General features: G+C 42.4%; 1 protein-coding gene across 10 annotated transcripts in view; it reads right to left on the bottom strand.

The window, feature by feature from the left end:
* Nucleotides 1-27,955, bottom strand: part of NEO1 (neogenin 1) — a 244,330-nt gene that overhangs the window by 48,439 nt on the left and 167,936 nt on the right. For 6 of the 10 annotated variants that reach the window (XM_073619086.1, XM_073619085.1, XM_073619093.1 and 3 more), the window contains exons 5-10: nt 18,898-19,034; nt 15,273-15,427; nt 12,242-12,362; nt 10,713-10,929; nt 8,872-9,026; nt 1,476-1,624 (exon numbers count right to left, since the gene is read on the bottom strand). In XM_073619086.1, the coding sequence (XP_073475187.1) occupies nt 1,476-1,624; nt 8,872-9,026; nt 10,713-10,929; nt 12,242-12,362; nt 15,273-15,427; nt 18,898-19,034 (934 nt within the window). The remainder of the gene's footprint in view (nt 1-1,475; nt 1,625-8,871; nt 9,027-10,712; nt 10,930-12,241; nt 12,363-15,272; nt 15,428-18,897; nt 19,035-27,955) is intronic. The other 4 variants (XM_073619090.1, XM_073619094.1, XM_073619087.1 and 1 more) reach the window with 1 other exon arrangement.

Genomic DNA, 27,955 nt, shown 5'->3' on the forward strand with positions numbered 1-27,955 from the left:
ATTGGGGGAGAGAGAGAGATTGATTGGGAGAGAGAGAGAGATTGTGAGAGAATAAAAAAACATTTGCTGATTCTTAAAAGATGGTGCGCTGTCTGAGACCTCTGTGAAGAAGAATCATACTGACCAATCACATGCTTTGTCAAAGTCAGTTCCGGAATCCCCCGCCATTAGTGTTTCACGCTGGCTCCGATGACTTCCCCTCCGCAACAGGTAACCTCACGCCACGGACACAATAATAATGTCAGCTTCCCGGCGACACCATCAATCGAGGCGCATGCTTTTCAACTGACAATTTGTTTAATGGTCAGAATTGTCAGAATCCAGAGTTGCTATCGTGGCGGGTGGAGAATCGCAATAACGATTCTTAGCGATTAATCGTGCAGCTCTGACACCAATGATCTTTTCAGCTATCTGTAAGGGGGCATTCTTTCCACTGGACAGCAATGTACTGAGCATTTTCCACAGTGATCACCAATGTAATGAGGTGTAGTTTGAAAAACTAATGGGTTACCAATTGAAAAACCGTGCGAATGGAAGCTGTGTGCAAAAAACAGACTGAGGCAGTGATAAATCATGTAAAGAGAGGGCAGCCAATCCCTTATACAGTAGTGTCACCAAATATATAAAACTCAAAAATGCCAATAAATAGGACAGCGCTCAATCTAGTGAGGTAAATTTAAAAATCCCTTGTTACATAAAACAAGGGGTCACACGATGATGCAGCATAAACTAAACCAAACTTTCTGTCTCGGCCGTGACATCACTTGGCTCCCCCGGACGTGTTGTGTCACTGACACGAGACTTTCTCAAGGGCCCTTGAGAAAGTCACGCGTCAGTGACGCCACTTCAGGAATCATCTGGTATGAAGTAACATTCATCTTACGAGGATATTAGGTTTGATTTTTTTTATTATTTTGCATTGATGTTGTTCCACTATTGTTTCATATAATAAGGCATTTTTAAAATTATTCATCTTACTAGATTGAGCGCCATCCTATTTATCGGTATTTTTCACCAATAATGGAAACCTTTTCCACAGCCCACCAACTTAAGGGTCCTCCTCCACTGACTACCTATATAGGGGGAATTACACTGACCACTAGTGTAAATGGGGCATTCACTGACCCCCAATGTAAAGGACACTTTTCCACTGACCATCAATGTGAAATACTATTACAAAGTGCATGAACTGAGTTTTTGTCCGGCAATTTGTATAATTTCATGATGAAAATAACTTTATAGTAAATGACAGCAAAGGGTATTAAAAGGTATACCACATTCCTTTTTCTTTTATTTATTCTTCTATCCAAATCTTTCTACAAACGCTAATGTACTGTGCTGCAGATATAATAAGCAAGGATACCCTGAGACCTCAACAGTTCCTCTGTGTTAGAAAGGCTGAGAAAGGCAGTTCTGAGATTTGTTACTCTTCTGTACGAAACATTACAAAAGGTCCCATTATGTGATTTACATACCTGCTCATTTCCTGCACCTTTCTCCATGTAGTAGAGTTTGTAGTTTTGTATTTCCCCATTTCCAGACAGTGGCGTTTCCCAGCTGACACCGACAGAAGTTGGGGAGGTGGATATGGCTCTTAAATTTGGTGCAGGACCTGGAACTTGAACTGTAAAGTTAAAAAAAACAAAACTATCCAAGTAAAAAAAAAAAAAAAAAAAGATGCAGATAACCACAGCTTCACACGTGAATTATGCATTTCAAACAATACTAATTTAATGCTGTTAATTCTTATGTCAAGGTCAAGATTAGAAGACAGTTATTCCTAAAGTAAGAGTAATCATGCTTAAATTTTTACTCTCAATTAACCGAAAATACCATCCAGTATAATGCAAAATTATTATTCTGTAACATATCTTTAATATACAGAATAATCACATAGACATAATTGTTTTAAATTAATTTTTTCTACGACTTGGAGAGAAGGCCACCATACAGGGGTATCTCATTTACTGTAAACACATATCCATATCTACAAGAAAATTTAAAGTCCAACTCCATGCAAAAAAAGTAAAAAAAATTCACATGTACTGTGGGCCCAACGGCTTTTTTTTTTTGCCTAGGGGTGAGCACAAAGTTAATATTAACCTGATCCACTGATCCTCAGGAGAACTGCGCTCTCCCATTGGCCAGCAGTTATTCCTGTCTATGGAGAATGCTCTGAGTGTGCTGACATCAGGAACAGTCAATTTTCAAGACCACAGGAACATGGGGGTGCGGGTCTTGTGCGGGGAGGATTGATGGATCAGGCAAGCAAATCTCTGCTGTCCTCTCCCCTAGAATAAAAATGCGCAGTGACTGCATAGGAAGAAAAAAAAAAATTTTGCCTAGAGTTCAGCTTTTAAGTGAGTCAGTGCCTCTCTGCTCGTCCCCTCCAGCATTTACTGGAGTGCCAGGCTGTGGAGGGGACGAGAACTGCTCTCTGAGAGGCTGGGCCAGCTGCCGGTCCAGGCACTTGGGTGGATCCTGACATTAAAATCAGGATCTCTCCACAGCCTGGATTGGCTCAGTGACATCAGCCGACAGCGAGTTTTGGGCGACAGATGCAGCATCCGAATAAAGCTGCATGCACCAAGGTAGGCAAGTGTGATTGTTATTTTGAAATCCCACTGGTCTCTTTTAATGCTGGATTTCATGGCTACAAAATCAAGACATTCCACCTGTTAGTAATACAATATACTGTGTTATGATGTAATATACCTAGATCTAATATACTGGCTCTTTGGTAAGTATTTAAGAAAAGCTCTTGCAATAACTGCTTGAGGACAAAAGAAAACCTCTCAGTTTGTGATACATGTCAATCCTCAAAGAAGCGAGAACTTATCGGTCGGACTTTAGAGGCAGAGGAGATGCTTGGTAATATAAAATCATGCAAATTTGATCTGCACAAAACAAATAAAAAGAGGCCCTCCCCTCTGCTATGGGAGCACTCTTGGCTGTAGTGGTGCACTCGTAAATTGCGGTAAGACTTAGGCTTTGTCTGTTGCTGGAGGATATGTCTGTTATATTTTAAACTGTGCACTTAGTTGGCCTTGTTTTCTGTTTGATTATAGATTGGCGCCATCTGTAGGGGATGTTTCACTGAACTCCCTTTCTTCCCCTCAATATGGGCAGGTGACTATATGGATTAATATTTGGGCCTTATGTCAGTCAATGCTTTATTGGGACTAAGGTTTATTGTAATATGTCCAGCTTATCAGCTGACATATACCTTTGCACTTTGGGAGGGGGGCAGTCCTCTGTGAGCCATATGGTTTCATCTATGCAATTACCTCCCTTTTGCTCCTTTTTCACAAGTAGCCTACATCCTTTTGACCCCAATTTGATGTTGTGCTGGATTGGGGGGTATCTACAAACTGCATAAGGGGCTTTTTTTCTTCATACATATGCAAATAATAAATGTCTAGATACGGTACTACAATTTGGGTGCCATTATGTGTTTCAAATTTCAGTTGGGGGATCAAGATGTGTTCTTCCATTAGGTGCCCAAGTGCCCACCCTGGAGGCTTTCCTATACGTGCATCTGTGTCTCTAGGCAAGATGAGCACTGCAGATATATGATATATAGACATGAGGTATTGATTATATGTTTTGCACGATTATAATCTATGTTTGTCATCCACATAGTTAATCCTATGTCATCTTGCTGCATGTCCTGAGGAAGCAAAAAGTGAAACACATCGATACACAGATATATAAGGATTTATTCAAATGCCTAATTACCTGGAAATACCATCACAGATCACAATGATTTGATGTATCATTACCATCATTGTAAGATGTGTTTGTGCATAGCTTTTTAAATATTAGCATTCTCCTTGTGTTGTGATCATGCAATAAATTACATGTTTGTATGCCATCTACGTCGTTCCATGGTGTGCTGGCAAATATCTTCATTATGACTTGAACCAGTATCCAGCTGGTTGTTGCTGTAGCACCCATATTCGTGAGCTCATCCAGGAATGTGAGCGATGTGAATATCAAGTATTAGGTTTTTAAATATGGCGCATGACACATGTGCTTTGACTTTTAAATTGTTTTGTACAAATAAAAATCTGCGTGATTTTAGATTACCAAGCATCTCATCTGCCTCTTAAGTCTGACCAATAAGTTTTCTCTTCTCTGCATCATATATTCTACAATACGGAGGTGGTGTGGTTTCTTTCTGCTTTTCACACATCAGTCATCATTCCTTAAAGGATATGCAATTTTTTTTTTTTTTTAAACAAAACAAAACAAAAACATGTCATACTGGAGCAGGTGTGCTCGTCCCCGATGCAGGTAAGTAAAAGGGGGGCTGGTGAACTACAAGAGGTTTTTCACCTCAATGCATAAAACGCACTGAGGTGAAAAACCACGAGGGTTTACAACCCCTTTAAATATTGTATCTACAGCCATCAGGTGGCATGGTGGTATTTCATGTCATTAGAGACTACAGAGTCTATGATTTTTATTCTGACATAACTTGACTAGCAAAACCATAGTAGAATAGTTAGATCAACAAAAAGCAGAGCCTGCATGTGCAAATAAGCCTGGCCTCCTCCAATATTGTTAAACATTAACACGATTTAAAAATAAATAAATCACATTTCACTTGAACTCTTATAGACAAAAAAAAAAAAAAAAACAAACACAAAGAAACCCAATTCATTTTAAAAAACAAACATCAGGCAGATACTAAAATATATATGAAACCATCAACCAATAAGGCCCCTTTCACACTTGTGCTGCGACTTGGGACTGCAAAGTCGCATGGCAAGTCGTATCCCATGATTTCCAATGATAACCATTCATGTCTGTGCGACTTAAAGTCACACTGACTTCAAAGTAATCCCTGTACTACTTTGGTCCAACTTTGATGCGAGTTGAGGTCCATAGACCTCAAGTTTACACAAGCATTCCCTGAAATTGCGGTAAAATCAAATGACTTAAGTCGCAGCAGTGTGAAAGGGACCCAAGAGACTCTAGCAAATTCAAAGGCTGCTTGCAAGTGAACACGGGAATTTAGACTTACCTGTAAAATTTCTTATCCTGGAGTACAGTACAGGATTTGCTATGGCGCACTAATTTAACCTCACCCACTGCCTGGGGCTCCAGTTTTTTGTTAAGCAATAAGGAGGGATCAAGACACAGATGTGGGGGCAGGACAAAGGGAAGAAACAATGTTCTCATTGAGGTGGACGGAAGAGATCACCTTAAGTAACTTGTCCTTGTGCAAAACAAGAAAGGCTCTTTAGAGGAAAACTTGCCTAACAGAGGAAATGGCTACCATGATGGCTACTAGGGTTACACCGATACCACTTTAAGACCGAGTACAAGTACCAGTGGCACTAATATGCAGCACTGATGACGCTTGGACTGTCAGTTTGTTTTTATACAATGCTTTCTCTTTTTTTTTGGGGGGGGGGGGGGTTCAGTGTGTTTATTTTATCTTATATACTTTGTACAATTTAACCTTTTAAATGTTTATTACAATTCTTTACTTATCAGATCCCTGACTCAATCTCCCTTTTGAGAGAGAGAAAGGGATCGAGGACAGATTCCAATCCCCAGTCCCTTTCTCTACAGCCTCAGCTGCACTGGAGATGGACAGGAGACAGAGGCTCCTCTCTCCTCCATTCATAAACTGAAGCATTGTAAACAGTTCACGATGCTCAGTTATGAGTGGACAGAGTCAGTCATCGCTGACACTGTTCATTCGGAAAAGAAAGAAGCCGGTAAATGACAGATTTACCGGCTCCTTTCTCCGCTCTCCATCCTGACAGATCGAGGACAAGGGGGGCAGGAGCATGGAGGGGGGCTGGAGAAGGATACGGGGACAGTCAGCTGCTTTACTGAAATCTATACAGGGAGATCGGTCCTTGTAACGCTACCACTGATCACCCCTGACTGCCCAGGTATCGGATCAAGCATCTAAGCAAATGCTTGGTATCGGCACCGATACTAGTATCGGTGCAACCCTAATGGCTATCATAAAGATATGTCCATAAAGCAGGGATCTCCAAACTTTCAAAACAAAGGGCCAATGGTGTCAGTGGATGGAACGTTGCCCAAAAGGACCAGAAAAAAGGCAAGCGTAGGGCCACATCTGCAGTTTGGAGACTGATCTAAAGGAAGGTTTCTAATTAGTTCAAAATGGGTGCTCTGAAGTACAGAAAGCACCAATTTGAGATCCCAAGGTGACCCACAAGGTCAAATTTTGGGTCTATATGAGCAACCCCCTGAAGAAAAGAAGGTGGTTTCTGAAAAGCAGAAAATTGTGGCTTAAGGGTACTCAAGGCTAGGACGCCAGTCAAGACCAGATTGAAGAAAAGCAAAAATACGAGTGATAAGAGTATTCCCTGGGGTTCAACCTCTTGTTTTTCACCAGATTTATCATCACACATGAACGGCTTAATTTTCCTGTTGCAGAGTTGGAGCAAGGTGGAAATAAGTCAGAAATACTTCTATACTTTAGGACTTGAGTTACAACAGGTATGCCTATAGCATCCACCAGAAGTCTGAGTATGTCTACATACCAGATCCCTCTGGGCCAATTTGGTGCAAGGAGAATCTTGGAAAACATTTCTTCCTCCATCTTGCACAGTAGTCGAGGAACAATCTTCAATGGAGGGAAGGTATATATCAGCCTGAATATAGAGTCCACAGTATACAGGAAACCAGGGCGTCTACCGCAAAGTCCAGAAAATCCCTGGCTCTGGCTACAAATCTGTTCAGCTTGTTTTTGAACCTGGAGGCCAGGGATCTTATATTAGTTTTTCCCCTACCTGACAGATTTTGAAAGATCTCAGGGTACAGCAACTATTTCTCTTCTGGACAGGCTTGGGGAACTTGAAAAGGCTTGCTACAAAAAGAAATCTTAAAGAGGAGCTCGGGTCATTTCTCAAAAAACGTAAAGTCAGCAGCTACAAAAACTGTAGCTGCAGACTTTTAGTATACAGACACTGACCAGGAATTAGGCACTGTCACCACACAGGCCAGTTGCATTGTCGGCCTTAAGGTCCCCGGCGACACCATTTTGCTTGTGGGAAGATTGCTGTGACTTTCTGGTGGCTTCCCACTGCACTTTCCTCAACGGACCCGCAGTCTCCCGGGACATGTCCCAGGAAGTTGTTGTGGGTGGGGAGGGACTCCCACTATGCTTGTCTAGGAGAGCAAAAGATAGGTGCCCGCTGCCAAAAAAAAAAAAAAAAAAAAAAAAGAAAGATTGAGTGGAACTTTTTAGATAAAAAAGTAAAGTTCCAATTTAAGCCTTGGTTTGAGGTTGATGCCTGGCGAGAAAGAACAGACCCTTTCACTGAATAAGAGGTGGTAACCATAGGAGGAGAAAGCTTAGGCTTTTACTTGTGAGGTAGGAGCACCCTTCCCCAGGGACTTCCATGATAAATGTATCAAGGGATTCCTCACTATCAAAAACACATTTATAGAAGAAGCTTCTTACAGGCAGGTTTGGCAGACTAAGGCCTGGTACACACCAAGTTTTTTTTCATTCCAACCAGTGGGCTTAATGAAAAAAAAAAAAAAAAAAAAACCCCACACCTGACAACTTGCTGTATCAACACTGGCAATGTTAGTACAGAGACCTTCCCTGCTGTTCCAATAGATTTTGACAGGGGGACCATCCTCCGCCAGGACACACTGATCGGATGCTGGTTTCCCAACATGCCTGTTCAACAGCTGATCGTGAGACTGGCTTCTGTCAGGGAGCTGTACGCCGCTGGCCCGAAAGTCTGGTTCCTGTCTAACCTACAATTTTTGGCACGTGTGCATCAGGCATAAGCTTTTAGCCACAAAATTCTGCGCATATAAACAGATACAAGGAAGATTCTAGAGGCTAGGCGAATTACATTCTCTAGCGCATTTACAAAAAAAAAAAAAAAACAAGGCTAAGGACATCAGCTGTAATTAATGGTTCTTGGAAAGCAGCGTCCTCGAATACAGGTTCCTAGTCTCCATTTGTCTTTTCCAGTTAGCAATAGTCTGGCAAACAGACATGTTGGCATCCCATATAGGAGAGCACTGGCCAGCAGAGACTCATAAAACATCTTTAGCATCATCTGACAGATGTCGAAAGACCTCAGCCTCCTCAAAAAACAGAGGCAGCTCTGATCCTTTCTTTACAGCACCTTCAGTGTTACTCCTGTCCAGTTTATTATCCACATGCAGCCTCAGATTCTTATAATTCTTTCTACATCGTCAACTCCTTGGACGTAGACAGGGGTAAGGGATGCCTCCCGCCTTCTCAAATCCACAATCAGCAACTTTTTCTTAGTCACATTTTGGAGCAGATAATTATCTTCACACTATGGGACAAACGTCTCCACCACAGTCCTATACTCAAGTCTCTTCACCATCACCACTTCACTACCACAGAGTCATCAGAAAACTTCTCAAGATCGCAAGACTATCTGGTAGTTGAAGTCAGTGGTATAGATAATGAAGAGAAAGGGAGAGAGAACTATCACCTGTAGGGCACCATAATTGCTATTCTACAATCCAGGACATCAACCTGAATCTTTGTTAGATTCTCCCAAAGGAGAGTCAACTTGATGGTATCAAAAGCACCTCTCAGGCTGCCTGCCCATGAAAATGGTAAAAAAAAAAAAAATACATGCCCTTACATGGTTCACCAGTTTATGCATATGTGCATACATGCGGTTTAGCATGAAGATATTGTCCTCATCTCCCAATCTAGGCTGGTAGGCAAACTGTAGCGGGTCTAAGAACAGAAAAAAAAAAAAAAAAAAACAAAAAAAAAAAAAAACAAGGCTTCTCTGGCCAGCCACTGTCGTGTAGTATGTAAAGCTAAGAAACGGCCTTAAGGGCTGCAAATAATTATGTGCATACATATCTTACCCTCAGGTTGTGTCTCCACCTTCAGAGGGGGAGAACTTTCCCCAGTTCCGTGGTTATTTTGAGCCACAACTCGAAAGTAATAGACAGTTTCTGGCAGTAGGTTCTGAATGGTGACCTGCAACTCCCCTGGGCGGCTGGTGTTCTCCACACGTTCTCTGTAATAATTAGATATCAACACATGGATAAATGAACCACACAATCAAATAAAAAATTAAAAAATGCATATTTGTGACAATTTAAAACATTTTTTTTAATAGTAAATTGTGGGTACAGAAACCCCAGGTGCCAGGTAGCTAATATGCCTAAAATTTACAACCCTGGAAGGATTTACCCCTAATGACCAGGCCATTTTTTGTGATTCGGCACTGCGTTATTTTAACTGACAAATAAAACTGATGTCCTTTTTTTTCCCCCCCACAAATAAAGCTTTCTTTTGGTGGTATTTGATCACCTCTGTGGTTTTTATTCTTTGCACTATAAACAAAGAAAAAAAAAATGCAATTTTGAAAAAAAAAGTATTTCTTACTTTCTGCTATAAATTATATAAAAAAAAAAAATAAAAAATGTAAAAAAAAAAAAAAAAAAAATCAAATTTCTTCAATTTAGGTCAAAATGTATTCTACACATTTTTGTTAAAAAAAATCCTAATAAGCATATATTGATTGGTAATGAATATGTAAAATGTAAGATTTCATATTCCCGATATGTGCCTGCTGTATCATGTACTTGTATGAAAAAGTATCCTGTTCTCTTTGTATTGCTTCCTTTGTGTAAAATCCCTGGTGTTCTTGTCAGTCACTCTGCTTCCCTATTAAAAACAGACTACACGAAGCATGAGAGCACATTGTGGTCAGTTTTCCAGCTGTGCTGAGAATGCAGCCTGCTCTCCTCCAATGATCAGACTTGTGCTGACATGCACCCCCCTCACAGCCATTCACTGGGAAGATCAGTGTGCTGCTGCTTATCCCAAGCTCCTTATGCAGCTGAGAACTGAGGTTATGCAATCACTTATAAACAAGGGGACAATAGGCGTTTATAATGTTTTATATTTTTACACAAATGGTTTGACTTTCATTTCGATTTTAACCCGAATAGGTTGTTTTTCAAGGTGTGGTACACATTTACTTTAAAGACTGTACGTCACCTAAATATTAAGAAACTTGCCCAGGTGCTGTGAAATCAGTGTTGAGATGCAACTTTTTCATCTAAGTTCTGGATAGATTAGGTGGGATTAGTCTCAGTGATCCCACAGGAACTGAGAGAATCACTGATGGCAATTAAAAAGATTCTAACCTTTTTTTGATCATACCAAAAGCTTAAAAAAAGGTTTTATGTTGTAGGCAGTGTGAGAGGTGGACCTTTAAATCGCTGTGTTTGGATACAGGATGGACAGACAACTACAGGGAAACAGGTGGTGACATTTTGGTATAAAAAAAAAAAGTAGAAGGGCATGTAGAACGTGAATCACAAGAACAGCCCAAAAAAGGCTATACTACTGTTAGTTTTTCTTAAAATGGTTTTAAACTTCAGACATAAAACATGAACAAAGCATGTTCCTATATAGTGTGTACTTGTCTCAATTAGGAGCACTAAGTGCCATTTTGGTCAGCTGCTTCGTTCCTCTGCCATCTACACGAGTGTAGAGAAGAAAAGGCTGCAGATAAACATGTACAACTTATGTAGGAGGATTGAGGCCTGCCACTTCACTTTGTATATGTAACGGTCAACAACTACTTTAAGATTACTATAGTGTTGGGCATTGGGGAATCTCTGCCTTGATTTACCATACATAGAACACAGTAGAATAATCCATTATAGAATTTTAATAGGAGAAACCTCACCTGTTCATTCCCTCCTTGCTGTAATAGACTTGGTAAGTAAGATTTTCTCCATGAGCATCCGCAGGTACACGCCACGTCAGCTTGATGAATCGCGTGGACACCAAAGAGGCCACGACATCCCTCGGGGATGATGGAAGAGGGCCTCCTGGTGTGGCAGCTACATGGTGAGCAGTGGCACGGGTCAGTGAGGGGGCAGGAGAGGTTGGGACGGTAACACCTTGACGAAGGTAAATGGGAGGGAGGGGAGGACAAGCACAGGCACACGGACACGAAAAGCAAAAAACAAGAACAGAAAATAAACAAAACAAACCAGGCACAGCCTCCATGCAGACATGGGCAGCCTGCCAACGAGAAAGACACCCTCACTGATAAGAAGTCAACAAATTCCAGTGGTTGTGGATTCACTGAATCTTGACTTTAAATCAACTTACAAAGTGTCACTACTGTTGGCTGTGCTGCCCACAAACATGCAAAACACAGAACTATTCCCATTGACTGACCAAGGTATCAGTGTGGCAAAACACACCACACATTCCTTGGCTGTCAATGGGTCAATGAACTCACTTGTAAACTTTAAAATGTTACAGTCTTCCTCCTTTGCATATTTCACATAATCCACAAATACCAATAATGTTGAATTGTAGACTTAAAAGACATTACCATATAGCCTCCAATAACAAACCAGTCAGCCTAGTGCTACTTTTTGAAAAATTGCAAAAGATATAAAAAAAGGGTGTTCCTCATTTTATATAAATGTGTATTAAAAACAATTTATACAGCCTTAATTAAAATATACTTTAGTGGCAAAAAGTTGTATCAATTCAAATATCACCATATATATATAGGAGTATAACAAGACAAATAAACAATACCTTAAAAAAAATATAATTAGGATTTTAAATGTATTTTTATAAAAGGGAAGACTGCATCATTAGAAAACACAATTCCATGCATGGGCTATAAAATTATACAAAGAAAATAAACTTGTACATGGGAGTGCAATACAAGGAATAATTGTGCAATGTGTGATGCAATGTAAAATGAATTTCACCGATTAAAATTAGAAAATAATTTTTGCCATTTTGTGCGTCTTTGAACTTTAGTCGCAGATCTATTTCAATTTAGGTTGATAACCCCAATGTCACTGGATTTTTTTTTTCCATGACCCAGAAAATCAGCAGGACATATAACGCACAGAGAAGAGGATGATGCAGAGGGGGCAGTGGAAAGTTGCATCAGGAAACTAAAGTAAAAGGAGGTCAGCTAAACTAGGCACAGATCACTGGAGTAATTCTCCACAGGTGGGAAGACCAGGCAATGATTATATAACAACATTAAAGGTCAAAGACACAATGACATAATGGAGTCAATATTCATCAAGTCTACAAAGCAAATATATGCCACCAGCACAGCCTGATTTATTACTGGTAGAAATGTGGGAAGAATGAGATGCAGGGATTCTCAGATCAGTAGGGTCTAGATGCATGGCAGATTCAAACAGTGAAGGATGCTTAATAGTCCACACTTACCAGGCTCTAAAATAATCAGCTGAGCTGCTGCCTGAACATTCCCCACCTCATTCTCAGCAATACATTGATAAAACCCTTCATCTGAGCGTACCAGTCCAAGAACTTGCAGATCATGATCATCCTAAAGGAAAAACATTTTGGAACAAAAACAGACAAGGCTTGATTCGACTCTCTAAAATGGGCCTTAAGACAGAATGTCTGCCTAATCTTGCCAGTTATGGTCTGAACAGAAAATATATATGTCCATTGGGGCAAGAATCCATGGGTTAGATTGGGTTTCTTCCAGGGCAACTACTAATGTCTCCTCCTTCAAGAATGTGGACGTCTGGTATCTTTTAGCTTTTCCAGCTCTAAAGGCTTAAACAAGCACATTCGCCCATGCAACTTTGCTCATTTCATCACAATTCTTTTTGTTAGAAAGGTAATTCAGCAGCCAGAGCAGCATATTAGAGAAGACAACTTCTAAGGCCGGCCATGCACTGTGCAAATTTCTTTCCTGCAACCAAGGGTTGCAGGAAAGAAATCTGCACAATTCCCCATTAACACAGACAGTGCCGACAGGGGAATCAGCCATCACCTTTCCTCGGCGGGGGAAGCTGGGGGAAGGCCACGATTATTGCTAAAAAAAACAAAAAAATATATCTGCGCTTGGAACCAAAAAAGGCTAGCAGCTGTTCACCATAACCCAGATACCAGGCACACTGAAAATATATAAATTGCAGCGCTAAACAAATATGATCATACAGAAAAATAAAGTGCAATGCTGTGCAATCAAGACAATGCGCATATATCAATATAAAATAAACCATGAAAGGAATCTCAAGCACATCAAATCAGTGTTCTAATGCATATAAGTACAATACTGTGCAAACAAAAAATGCATATATCAAAATATCAAACTAAAGTCCATTAAAAAGATCCCATGGGATGCTATTTTGTCCTGTAAACATTTATCTGTATGCATAACACTCAGTAATAGCCGGTGACTCTATACAATGCTATTCTGGTATATTGTGTATGCTCAATTTGTGTCTATTAATAAGCTGTTTCTCTACGTATGCTGTAAACGATACAATTTTCAATAAAGCACAACTGTTTGTTAAAGGGAAAAAAAAAAAAAAAAGATCCCATGGGAGAATCCGTGCTGAAAGTGATCAGACAGTCGCCAGTGTGACACCCATCACCAGAGCAAACATTGGAGGCTTACCAGAGAGCCAGCAACCATTACTCAGGAGGGTCAATCAACGCTTAATTGGATCGACAATCCACTGAAAGGGAGCCCTAGAACTAAAACTACCTAAAAACAGTAGAAATAGGCATGTAGACGTATCAAATCCAAAACTGGTCAATTTCCCTCACAGAAAATGGCCGAACATCGGTCACGCATGCGCAGTAGCATGTGCACGTAGCTCCTCCACGATGTTCGCCCATTTTTCATGAGGGAAACTGACCAGTTTTGGATTTGATATATCACATGTCTATTTCTAATGTTTTAATAAGTTTGATGTTGGTACAGTATTACACATATACTTTGGCATCGAGCTCCACTGATAGTCTTCTGACGCTGCTTCCTGGTTCACCATGAGCTTTCCGTCATACACCATCAGCGGCTATCAGAGATGACATCCAGGCTGCCTTTCAGTTGATTGTAGATCAGATTAAGCGTTGACTGACCCCCCTAGGGTGGTCGCTGGCTCTAGTAAGCCTCCAATTTTTGTTCTGGCGATGGGTGTCACACCAGTGGGCGTCTGATGTTCACTTTCAGCATGGATTGTCCCATGGTATCTTTTTAATGGACTTTAGTTTGATATTGACTATATGCATTTTTGGTTTGCACAGTATTTACACTTTACGTATATGCATTATAACACTGGTTTGATGTGCTTGAGATTCCTTTTATGGTTTCTTTTTATGGACTTTTATATTAATATATGCACATAGTCTTGATTGCACAGCACTGCACTTTGTTTTTCTGTATGATCATATTTGTTTAGTGCTGCAATTGATATATTTTCAGTGATTATTGCTAGCAGTCCCTTGCGATAATTGGAAGCAAATTCAGCAGGCTGGTTGTACTCAAGTTGATCGATAGATCAACTTGGTACATTCAGCCTGCCCATTAACTGTTCGAACAAGATTCAAACTATGTATGGCTGGCCTTTGCCTACGGTTTTCCTACTCCAGATTAAAAAAACTCAGTATTGCATTCTTAGGCATCATATCACTGGTTTTTACCCACTGACCATCGTCTTTGCAGACAATGTTTCTAAAAGTCTTATTTAAAAGCAGTTGTATACCCCACTTTTGTGACAGTTACCTACAGGTAAGCCTAGAATTAGTTTAGGAGATATTCACCTGCATGCTGCACTCTAAAGGTCTGGCATATCGTGCCGGAACTTCAGAGCCTCTTGCCGGGACCGAGGGCTCTGAAGTTATCGTGGCTCCGGCCACTCAGTGCCGGAGCCTACAAACCCAGAAGTAACGCCGGGGGAATATGTCAGCCCCCTCAGCAGTGACCGGGCGCCGCTGCGGGGGTTTCGTTCTAAGGTATTTCATAATGAGCTAGTATGCGGTGCATACAGCTGGCAGATTGAATGAAAATAAACACACTAGATTCCCTCCATTCTAAACAACTGAGGTGCATGAGGAAATCCTCCCTGCTGTGTCATTGTATTCTGACAGGACTCCCCCACTGTCAAAATACACTGATCAGCCCTGTAGTCGATTGGCTGCAAGTGCTGAACGAATGGAAATTTGCCAGCAGGAACATGAGAAGTTGATTGGCAGATCAACTTCTTATGGACAGGAATGGCCATAGATGGATCAAAACTTGCTCGGCTCCTGCCGACCAAGACAAATTTCATTGTATGGCCAGCTTTAGATTCCATGTGGCTAGTTCAAATAACTAAACTACGCTCCAATAAGAGTTTTTCTTGTTTATTACAGCAAATGATTCCAGTTCCATGTAAGGTGACAGCCACAACGCCAGTACAGGCTACAACCATGCAACTCTGAAACACCTTTAACTCACCACTATTTTGAAGTAATCACTTGGAATAACCATGTCTCCATTCTTCACCCATTTGACAGCCGGTGTGGGTTTTCCACTCACCTCACATTCAAACACAATGTCCATAGATTCATGAGCATGAGTATTAGATGGCTTAACATTAAAAACAGGAGGCACTGCATAAAGAAAAAACCGAATTAGGTGCATTGTTTTTTTAAAACCTGCGTGATAAGTAGCAATTTAAATGTTTGTACCAGAATGTGTTATTGCACAGTGCTCTCCAATTTGTAGTAACATGGGCAAAAAGCTTTTGTAAATGAAAATGTTCAGGATGGATGCTATTAATGAACAGGATGATAAAGGTTATGATGATTTAATGACAGCGGGAAGGGAAATACTGATCATTTGTCACCAACAAAAATTCTGTTGGAGACGGAAAGGAGTGACCCGGTTTGCTGTCGAACACCCTGTGTTATCACCTAGAAGGAAATAGGACAGGCCCCCAGAGAGGGAAGTACTGCATCCTCTCCCAGATAATAAACTGAAGATAAAAGTGAAGCCTAGTGCCAGTGTCATGTAGGACAATAACTGGGTGTAGCAACTAATACAATTATCACATAAAATGTTCCAAACATTTCTACAAACAGCAAGACTGCTGGATGAGTACAATTTAAACACCAAAAAAATGGGGGATTTCCAAAAAAGAAAAAAATACAAGAATGCCTCCATTTGTAAACGAAAACCCTATAGGGGAAAAGTAAACAACAAAAAATAGATGATCTTGCCAACTAAAATAAAAGTACTCCCATAAAGAGAAACATTTATAACACAAGTTGTTTTTACAGATTCTCTCTTTACTTGTGTCACTTTTTGGTCCTTGTCAGTGAAAAGAAGTGTTTAAAGCACAAACTGCTTTTTCCTCTCTATTTCCAGTCATTAAATTCATCACAACTTGTATTTTTCTCTATTGTAATATATGTTCATAGAGTGATAAAGTCACCCACTTGAAAAAGTTGTGTCACAACGAAAACGCATTGTGGGCTGAGCAATAGCCAGGGGCAGGAGGAGATCGGAGGTGCAGCAGGAATGTGGATCACACAGAGCAGCCGGCTAGCTGCAGTATGAGTGTGAGGTTAACAAACGTTCCCTCCCTAAACCCTGATGCCGGAAATTGCTTCTGTGCTTGTGAGCTCATGTGCTTTTTATTAATAAATTACATTTGAAGTTACTACACTATATTAGCTATTTTCTTTCATCGCTGAGTGAAGTTTATCGGTCTAATCTTGGCAGAGGATGGTGTAAGATATGGGGGATCTATGACATAGTGTGGATATGTTAATCTATGCGTGTATACATTGGGATCCGGTGAGTGAGGAGAATTATTCTACTGGTGTTTTGTATGGAGTTGTTCAGTTTTATAAGAAAATCACATAGGGGAAGATGGTGGACTTTATATATTTTAATGCGGTAGCATAAACTTAAACAATTACACATTTGAATGTATATTCACTCAATTAAGGTTGTTGGTCATTTTTATGTGAATGTTTATAGGTTGTTTGCAGTTTTTTTTTTTTTATATATTACTTCTGTTCCTTTTGGTATATATTTAACAAATATTTTTGATATAAAAATGTCCAATGTATTGAGCATTGAGCTTATGTTGGGAGAATTACTCTCTGAACATACTGATTGCATATTTTGGGGTTGACTAGCACAGAAGCTCTATGCAGCAGTGAGTTAAGTTGGTTTTTGTATTTTTTTTTTTTTTTTTTAGGGGTCACTATGAATGGAGAGTATTCTCTCTAATTTTTCTCTATCGTTGGGTCAGCTTTTCCCTTTTAAAGCAAAGCTTTGTTGGCATCCATATCTTTACAGATGCAGCTACAGATGTCTACTTGAGACTGGGCGTTGGACAATGCTTGCGGTTGGAGTGGCCTCCATCCAACTGTTCACTGATACCACCACTGGCAAAACAGTGAAGCAGCTCACAGGTCCCTCCCTTTTCCTTCCAGTTTACTGCTTTGCACAGGATCAATACAAGTACAGATTAACACATCTATCCTAGATCTAGGTTAAACAAGGCTTTTAATGCATAAAGAACTAAGTTTAGTGGAGGGTTTGTAATATTTGCTAAGGGTCCAGGTTTAAAGTTCACAAACAAGGATGCAGTATGGGTCTTCTGGAACATAATCCATACACCCAGAGCCCTCACCCTTTATTGCCATAAAAGTGGAATAACTCAGCATACATAATCTGTTGGGAAAATAGTTTTCTTTTCTGCACACACTGTTCTCCTTAAATTAAACCACTTACCGCAAACCGCCGAAGCTGTACGTCGGTACTTTGACGTAGAATACCGGGGTTATGGCAACCTATAGCTGCCATAACCCCGGTATTTTCAGAAACGGTGGGCTGTCCTCTTTACAATACAAGTGGTCTTGTATCGTAAAGTGATCTTGCGGATTCGCCGCAAGATCACTTTTATCGGCGACGGGAGAGGTGCCACCCTTCCGCTGCGCTCCGGTCTGTGCCGCTTACTGGAGCTGCCGGTAGCAGCAGAGACGTTTCGATCCTTTCCCCTGAGAGGCCTGGAGCCGAGTGAGGGAAAGGTGGCCCCCACTCGGCTCCATAACATTGAATGACGGAATGATGTCAAACGTCACTTCCACCCAAACGGCTTTAAAAGGGGAATATTTTTTTATGTTTATTACTTTTTTGATTGCATTTAAGTGTAAATGTGAGATCTGAGTTCTTTTTGACACCAGATCTCATATTAAAGAGGTCCTGCCATGCTTTCTTTCTATTACAAGGAATGTTTATATTCCTTGTAATAGAAATGAAAGTGATTCAAAAAATTTTTGACAGGACAGGAAAAAAACACATTAAAAGCGCCTGTCTCGCCATGCTCGCGCTCAGAAGTGAACGCATACGCAAGTTGCGCCCGTAAATGTAAACAGTATTCAAATAACACGTGAGGTATCGCCGTAATCATTGGTGTGAGAGCAATAATTCTAGCAAAAGACCTCCTCCAACTCAAAACTGGTAACCTGTTAGACATTTTTAAATGTCGCCTATGGAGATTTAAGGGTCAAAGTTTGTCGCCATTGCACGAGCGGCCGCAATTTTGAAGCATGATATGTTTGGTATCAATTTACTTGGCGTAACATTATCTTTTTCAATTTAAAAAAAAAATTGGGCTAAATTTACAGTTCTTTAATTCAAAAACGTGTATTTAAAAAAAAAAATTTGGGCTTTTTAAGACCGCTGCGCAAATACGGTGTGACAAAGTATTTTGGGGGTTCTAAGTAATTTTCTAGCAAAAAAAAAACGATTTTCACTTATAATCAAGTTTGAAAAATAGGCCTGGTCCTCAAATGGTTAAAGATGCCAGCTGTGCCCTCAGTTCAGTGCATTTAATAAACTTGACAAATCATTAAATAAAATCGAACATTATAATAGAGAAGTCAAAGTGAAACGTATCGCATTATAGTTCATAGTAAGGTGAATGATATGCCAAGCCGAATTATAAATAAAATGCATTTTACTGAAGACGGAGGTCACCATCCTACTAACAACCAAACTTGGATCTTTAGAAGCAGTATGAAAAGTACTGGAACACACAGTGCTAGGTCCCCCACCCCCTTACCTTGTACAATAAGTTCAGCTTGGGCCTGTATGGTTTGGTTTCCATTGTCTGCTGTACATGTATAGATCCCAGCATCCTCCTCTGTCAAATTGCTGATCTGCAGGCTGCCTCCTGCCAACAATGCCAATCTGTCCGAGCTGCAAGTAGTAGACACAGTCAATGGAAGGGCAAAGTCAAAACCATCTAGGCTTGCATTGAAATGAACAATAGTAGCAACAGGACAGAATAAATCTCAGCAGTACTGACCTTCCTAGATCACCAAAAGGCAGGAAAGAATAGAGTTGTATGTCAAATCTTTATATCACCCCACAGGATTCTAGAGTTCTCATTGAAGAGGTAACACCATACATACTAGTTATATAGCACAAACACAAAGCAATGCTGTGATTCTAAAAAGGACACCGCCGCTTTTATAATAAGAAAAATCAATTCAACATGATATGCAGTTAAGAAACTGCCTATGTAAAACACTTGTAGTGGGCACAAAGGAATGACATTTAACAGAAAAAAAAGACAGGTTTGGATGTATCAATAAATATGACTAGTTTCTAATAAAGCTTCTCAGAAGGTGTTAATAGGTGTTCATGTTTATGGAGTGTGTATATATGGGGCAGATCTATTTTAACACCACAAATACAGGGTCTTCAGCCTTGCCCAATAGTAATGCAAAAATCATGATTATGCCTTGCTTCTCTCTCCTAGGTCTGAGCTGACTGAAAATAAGACACTTTCTAAGCAAACTGACCTCAGCTACCAATAAGCAGGGAATGTACAGCACGCCTACTTATATACAAATGCCCACTAGAGGGAGCAAATCTGTATCTAAAAAGCAGTCAAAACTGGGACACTGGGAAACAGAGTGTTTATTAACCAAAAAATAATGAATAAAAAAAAAGACCCTGTTTTCCTAAAACACATCAGTATTGTGCTGTGTAATCTGCCCCTCTCTAAACTGTAAAAACCTGGCTGATCCTGACACTTCCTGTGTCCCCCCTCTGTGCTAACCATGATAATCAGGGCTGCTAAGCCCTGACCACCGTGGTCAGTGTACGTCCCCTAGCTATCTGCAGCTTTCCTGTCCCCCTCACCCCCCTCCTTCTCTGCCTGTCAGAGCCATGTGCATCGCTGTCTCCGCCCCCTCCACCCCCGCTGGTATTAGTAAAAATTAAAAATTAGAAGTGGTCATGTCCAGCCCCTCTTTTATCCCCTTCCCGACGACCATGCGGCCTCGGCTTTCAGGGGTTATACCAGCATGCATCATCCTGGTACAGTTTTTTAGAGCGGGCGGTCAGCTCTTTAGGGATAACAACCGATGTGGCTGAAAGCCACTCGGCTGTTATCCCGGAGTGAGAGGGGACTCCCCCCTCCCGCCGCCGCTCTTCCCGGGCCTCCTGTCCCACAGGGAGACCCGATCCACTATCCGGCACTTCCGCTGACTAGAGTAAGACTGGAAGGAAGCTGGAATCAGCTTCGTTCCAGTCCTCTTTCTGTAAGCATGGAAGTGACGTCACAACGTCACTTCCAGTGTACTTGGCTGCCAATTGCGTCGTTTTAAAAAAAAAAAAAAAAAAAAAAGACAGTATTCATAATCACTGTTTTTGGCGATCGGAATACTTTGAAGTGCAAAGGAGGGATTTGGGGTCTTTTAAACCCTTGATCCCTCCATAAAGAGTACCTGTTCACCACCTTTTACTGTCACAAGGGATGTTTACATTCCTTGTGATTTCAATAAAAGTAAATAAATTTGATCAAGTGATAATGCAAAAAAAAAAAAAAAGTATGCGCAGCAAAGAAAACTGACATGTAAGTCATGTTAAATAGCTTTTTTTTTTTCCTGGTTTCATCAGTCTATCAATTAAGGGGTGTGGTTAATTGCTCACAGGTGCCTATTTAACTGGTTGTAGGACTCAGTCTGAGCGTGCTCAGTCTGAAGCTGTGGAGCTTGGTGTAAGTGGAGCTGGATTAAGTGGGAGTTAAAAACAAGAGTTTAAAACAGGAGGTTATAACAGGGGTCATAGTACCTGTGTAGTGTGAGTATCTGAGTGTTGTCCGAGTAGTGTGTGTGGATCGTTAGTACTTGTGTATTGTGTACCTGTGTATTGTCTTGAGTATTAGTGCCAGGAAGCTAGCTGTTAGGTAATTTGGACAGGGTAAAATCCCCAAATCCTCACTAAATTTAATAGGTACGATGCCCGGTGGGTGTGGAGAGGCGACTCTTTGTACATCTTGCCGCATGTATGCGTTCCTTGATCATCCGATCGAGGGCGAATACTGCTGTGCAAAATGTAAGCACATTGTTTCCCTGGAAACCCAGGTTCTGAAGCTGGGGAAGCAACTGTCAGCACTGAAGTCCCTCCATACTAAAGGTGAGCCAGGAACGTACACGGCAGGTGCCGGCAGGGGCCAGCACAGAGGCGGGTGGAGACAAAGAGGTGCAGGCACTAGCAAAGAGTAGATGGGTGACAGTCAGGAGGGGTAGAGGGGGAAGTGCCAGAGAGGCCGATCCAGGACTGGAGCATCCCAATAAGTACGCTCCATTGAGTGACATTGGTGTAACCAGTCAGGGACCAGCACTGCTGGAGATGAGGGAATCTCCGAGCTGCCAGGGGAAGAACTCCTCCAGTGAGAGTGGGGGGGCAGCAAAGGGAAAGGAAAGACAGATTCTGGTGGTAGGGGACTCAATTCTTAGAAGGACAGAGAGGGCAATCTGTAACCAAGACCTGAAGCGCCGAACAGTATGTTGTCTACCGGGCGCTCGGTTCGGCACATCACGGATCTTGTGGACAGATTACTGGGAGGGGCTGGGGAAGACCCGGCTGTCATGGTGCACGTTGGCACCAATGACTAAGTCAGAGGCAGATGGAGTGTCCTAAAGAACGATTTTAGGGACTTAGGAGCTAAATTGAGGAAAAGGACCTCCAAGGTAGTGTTCTCAGGAATACCTCCGGTACATCGAGCCACACCAGAAAGGCAGAGGGAGATTAGGGAAGTAAACAAGTGGCTGAAGAGCTGGTGTAGTAAGGAGGGGTTTGGGTTCCTGGAGGACTGGGCCGACTTCTCAGTCGGTAACCGGTACTATAGAAGGGACGGACTGCACCTAAATGAGGAGGGTGCAGATCTGCTGGGAATGAAGATGGCCAAAAAGTTAGAGGGGTTTTTAAACTAGGCGATGGGGGGGGAGGGTCCAGAGACAGTGATAGCCAGCGCGGAAGATATTCCAGAGGGTAGTATTGGAGGCATTAGTGGTAGGTTAACCAAAGCACAAAAACACAAGGTGAGTATAGTAGCAAGTCCTAGTTGCAATCTTGAAACACCCAATACGAGGACAATATGCGACCGGTCTAAACTATGTGGCATGTTCACCAATGCCAGGAGCATGGCGGACAAGATGGGTGAACTAGAGATACTGTTGTACAAGGAGGATTTGGATTTTGTGGGAATTTCAGAGACCTGGTTCAACAGCTCTCATGATTGGCTGGCAAACATTCAAGGGTATACCCTATACCGCAAGGATAGAGAGGGTAAAAAAGGGGGAGGGGTATGCCTATATATCAAGAATAATGTACAAGTGAATGTGAGAGATGACATCACTGAGGGGGCTAGGGAGGAGGTGGAATCTTTATGGGTAGAGCTCCAAAGGGATGAAGCTAAGGGGAAAATAATACTGGGAGTATGCTATAGGCCCCCTAACATGAGGGAGGAAGTGGAGACGGATCTCCTATCACAAATTGGATTAGCAGCAAGGATGGGAAGTGTTATCATAACGGGGGATTTTAATTATCCAGACATAGACTGGGCGGAGGGAACCGCGCATTCATTTAAGGCTCGCCAGTTCCTTAGTGTCTTGCAGGACAATTTTATGGGTCAGATGGTAGACGCACCAACTAGAAATAAAACATTACTAGATCTACTGATTACCAACAATACAGACCTGATAACAGATGTGGAAATACGGGGCAATTTAGGTAACAGCGATCACAGGTCAATTAGTTTCAGTATAAATCACACAAATAGGAAACATGAAGGGAACACAAAGACACTGAATTTCAAAAGAGCCAACTTCCCTAAACTACAAACCTTGCTAAAAGGCATAAATTGGGATAAAATATTAGGAACAAAGAATACGGAGGAGAGATGGGTTTGCTTTAAGAGCATATTAAATAAGGGCATTAGCCAATGTATCCCATTGGGTAATAAATTTAAAAGAGCGAACAAACATCCTGGATGGCTTAACTCCAATGTAAAAATGCATATAAAAGCAAAGGAGAAGGCCTTCAAAAAATACAAGGTTGAGGGATCATCCTCAGCATTCAGAATTTATAAAGAATGCAATAAGAAATGTAAGGGTGCAATTAGGATGGCTAAGATAGAACATGAAAGACACATAGCGGAGGAGAGCAAAAAAAATCCCAAGAAATTCTTTAAGTATGTAAACAGTAAAAAAGGGAGGACAGACCATATTGGCCCCATAAAGAATGAGGAAGGACATCTGGTTACAAAGGATGGGGAGATGGCAAAGGTATTGAATTTATTCTTCTCCTCAGTCTTCACGAGTGAATCGGGGGGGTTCAGTAACCAAAACTGCAGTGTTTATCCTCATGACACAACACAGGAAGCACCTACATGGTTAACAGAGGACGGAATTAAAATTAGACTTGAGAAACTTAACATTAATAAATCACCGGGACCGGATGGCTTGCATCCGAGGGTACTTAGGGAACTCAGTCAGGAGATTGTCTGTAAAAATTAGGAACAACGGTCTGGCAGTCTATTGACTGGAATGGTACCAGCTGATTGGAGAAAAGCCAATGTAGCACCAGTATTTAAAAAGGGCCCAAAAAACATCCCTGGGAATTACAGACCAGTTAGCCTAATATCAATAGTATGTAAACTCTTGGAGGGGATGATAAGGGACTATATACAAGATTTTAGTAATAAGAATGATATCATTAGCAGTAATCAGCATGGATTCATGAAGAATCGTTCTTGCCAAACCAATCTATTAACCTTCTATGAGGAGGTGAGTTGCCATCTAGATAAAGGAAGGCCCGTAGACGTGGTGTATCTGGATTTTGCAAAAGCATTTGACACAGTTCCCCATAAACGTTTACTGTACAAAATAAGGTGCGTTGGCATGGACCATAGGGTGAGTACATGGATTGAAAACTGGCTACAAGGGCGTGTTCAGAGGGTGGTGATAAATGGGGAGTACTCAGAATGGTCAGGGGTGGGTAGTGGGGTTCCCCAGGGTTCTGTGCTGGGACCAATCCTCTTTAATTTGTTCATAAACGACCTGGAGGATGGGATAAACAGTTCAATCTCTGTATTTGCAGACGATACTAAGCTAAGCAGGGCAATAACTTCTCCGCAGGATGTGGAAATCTTGCAAAAAGACCTGAACAAATTAATGGGGTGGGCGACTACATGGCAAATGAGGTTCAATGTAAAATAATGCATTTGGGTGGCAAAAATATGAATGCAATCTATACACTGGGGGGAGAACCTCTGGGGGAATCTAGGATGGAAAAGGACCTGGGGGTCCTAGTGGATGATAGGCTCAGCAATAGCATGCAATGCCAAGCTGCTGCTAATAAAGCAAACAGAATATTGGCATGCATTAAAAGGGGGATCAACTGCAGAGATAAAACGATAATTCTCCCGCTCTACAAGACTCTGGTCCGGCCGCACCTGGAGTATGCTGTCCAGTTCTGGGCACCAGTCCTCAGGAGGGACGTACTGGAAATGGAGCGAGTACAAAAGAAGGGCAACAAAGCTAATAAAGGGTCTGGAGGATCTTAGTTATGAGGAAAGGTTGCGAGCACTGAACTTATTCTCTCTGGAGAAGAGACGCTTGAGAGGGGATATGATTTCAATTTACAAATACTGTACTGGTGACCCCACAATAGGGATAAAACTTTTTCGCAGAAGAGAGTTTAATAAGACTCGTGGCCAATCATTACAATTAGAAGAAAAGAGGTTTAACCTTAAACTACGTAGAGGGTTCTTTACTGTAAGAGCGGCAAGGATGTGGAATTCCCTTCCACAGGCGGTGGTCTCAGCGGGGAGCATTGATAGCTTCAAGAAACTATTAGATAATCACCTGAATGACCGCAATATACAGGGATATGTAATGTAATACTGACACATAATCACACACATAGGTTGGACTTGATGGACTTGTGTCTTTTTTCAACCTCACCTACTATGTAACTAAGTCACGCCCGCCTATGTAAACTGTGTTCAAATCACACATGATGCGATTGGAGCGAGAGGAATAATTCTAGCACTAGACCTCCTCTAACTCTAACCTGGTAACCTTTAATTTTTTTTAAAGCGCCGCCTATGGAGATTTTTAGGTACCGTAGTTTGTCGCCATTCCACGAGTGTGCGCAATTTCAAAGCATGACATGTTAGGTATCCATTTACTCCATGTAACCTCTTTCACATTATTAAAAAAATTGGGCCAACTTTATGGTTTATTTATTTTTTTTTTAATTCATTAAAGTGTCTTTTCCCAAAATAAGATCGCTCCAAAAATAGAATTTTTTACTTACCGTAAAATCTGTTTCTCTGAGTTCATTGACAAACACAGGCTACTTAATTCTTAACGATGGGGTTATATTGCCTCCGCAGGAGTAGGACTAGGCAGAAAAAAAACAAACACACACACACACACTTGGCCACTCCCATGGGCCGTCCACAATCCGCATATAACCCCCTCCCTGCTCTAGGTATTCAGTTTAGTAGCAAGCAGTAATAGAAGTATCAAAAAAACTCCATAGAAGGGTGGGTGCTGTGTCTGCCAGTTAACTCAGAGAAACGGATTTTACGGCAAGTAAAAAATCCTATTTTCTCAGTCGTTCATTGACAGACACAGCCTTCTTAATTCTTAACGATAGGGATGTCCCAAAGCAGTGCCAACATGAGGGGAGGGTAACTGAAAAATCCCAAGGCTATACAAGAGTCAACCAGGTAACAGGATAAAGGATAGATACCATCAGACCCAACACCCACATGTTGATCCGCAGAGGAGCCGAATAGTAAATGAAAAAAAATGCCACATGCCACTTCTGAAGTCTGTCCAGGGAAGGAAACACACTGGCCAGAGCTGAAGCCCGGTCAGGCTTAAATAAAAAAACGTTCCGGCAGGGCCAAAGCAGACTTCCAATAGTATAGACGCCAACTGAAAAATCAGAGAAAGTCTGTATAGGAACTACATTGCTCCACGGGGTAATCGAGAAGTCGGCGCAGAAGATCGCCCAGGCAGTCCAGGACGGTCAACCCCCACTGACATAACCAAGCCAGATCCAGGGCCAACACCTCGTGAACACCCAAGTAATGGTCGTAGGAAGTGCTGGAGTCGGGCACATAACAGAATGCTTAAGCATTCATGATGTCGTAGAAGTCATAAAGACCCCATGATGGAGTGCCACCGCTGCCTAGATGGACTTCATCCTGAACTCCTGTACCCACACAAGGCAGGTCAGGGCCTTCAGGTCCAGAATTAGATGTACCCTGCCCTCCATCTTTTAGACTGAGAACAGGTTAGAAAAAAAAAACCCTGACACTGTTCCCAGCACGGGAACACAGTTAGAAAACTATATTCTAACCGGACAAACTCGGCATGAAGTTATTCAGAGTAGCCCCCCCTAAAATACATGTCTAAGCACCACTGAGGCAACAGACTCAGCAACCAGGAGAACTGCAACCAAGAGGCATAGGGGACAAACCGAAGCGCCTACCCAATAGGTCCCCAAGCAGCAAAGGCAGGGGGATTCTGCTCCCCCTCCAGGTATGCCAGCTGGGCCCTTAGAAGCCAGAGATTCCTCTATTGGAGCCATGGTTGGTTCGAGCAGCCTAGAGACAGAGGGGTTCACTACTGGTGTAACAGTCCCCTTCAGAAGGGGGGACTCCCCGAAGGGGGTACCTTCCAGCAAGCGTTTTTTGGAAACACAAAAGACACTTTGGACACTACCAGTCTTCCTGGACAAATTTGTCAAAATAAGAGAAGGGAGCGCTTTCGTCTCGCAAGACGACTTATCCAAGAGGGTACCGGCCCTCCCCCGCAGCCACCACTGCATCCCCCATCTTGAAAGGTTCCTGCACAGATGCAGGATTGTTCAACAGGGGAGGGCAGGAGTGCCCTATACTAGGCTATCTGCCTAAGTGCTACACCAAAAAGTCGGCACCGCGCCTCCGAAGTACACATAGGGGATGCCAAATGGGGCCCGCACACGGGGCACAGGCCGGAGCCCCCCCACAAGCCCCCCCCATTAGGCCGCAAAAAGCTGCAGGCTAAATTTCTGGCCGCCCGCATGCGGCGGGACCGGACCGCAGTAGGCCGCAAGCCACTGCCTAAATTTACAGATGCTGGCCCAGTGCGTGGCCTGCGGGGAGACCGGACCAATGAGAGCTAGTAGGCTTCAAAAGCCGCGGGCTAAATTTTTAGCTGCCCACCGCAAGCACGCGGCCCCTGGGTGGACAGGACAGGACAAATTTACGGATGCCGGCCGCAATGCGTGGCCCGTGGGGAGACCGGACCAACGTGAGCAGGTAGGCCGCAAACCACGGCCTAAATTTTTCGCGCAGCCCGCGGGGAGACCAAACTGATCCTAGCTGGTAGGCTGCAAAGCTGCAGCCTAAATTAGACAGCAGGACCCCCGGATCACCCGCCTCCCAGGCCTAACCACCAGATACCCCCCCCCCCCCAATACAACCAGAGAGTGGAAAAAATGTCGGTGTCCCCCAAAAAGTCCCTAGGCCAGAAGCCTGGGCCTCACCTGGGAAAGGGGGGGAGTAGGAGGGGGGAGAGGAGAACCCCAAAGGGACCGACCACCCTAGGGAGTACCCGCGTCTCACACCACTCTAGGGAAGGAGAGGAGGGGACTACTTATCTGTCCAGTGAAATGTGCGGGTAACACTCCCAGACAGATCCTCCTCGCCACCAAAGTGGGGGGCTGTCGGTCATGAGGAATGCTGCAACACAGGCCGAGACCTGGTCGTTTGTGACCTCGCGAGACATTTAACTCACTGGGCCAGCCCCTATCCAGTGGGGCTA

This window comes from Aquarana catesbeiana, linkage group LG03 (assembly GCF_042186555.1).
Source record: "Aquarana catesbeiana isolate 2022-GZ linkage group LG03, ASM4218655v1, whole genome shotgun sequence".
Lineage (NCBI taxonomy): Eukaryota > Metazoa > Chordata > Amphibia > Anura > Ranidae > Aquarana > Aquarana catesbeiana.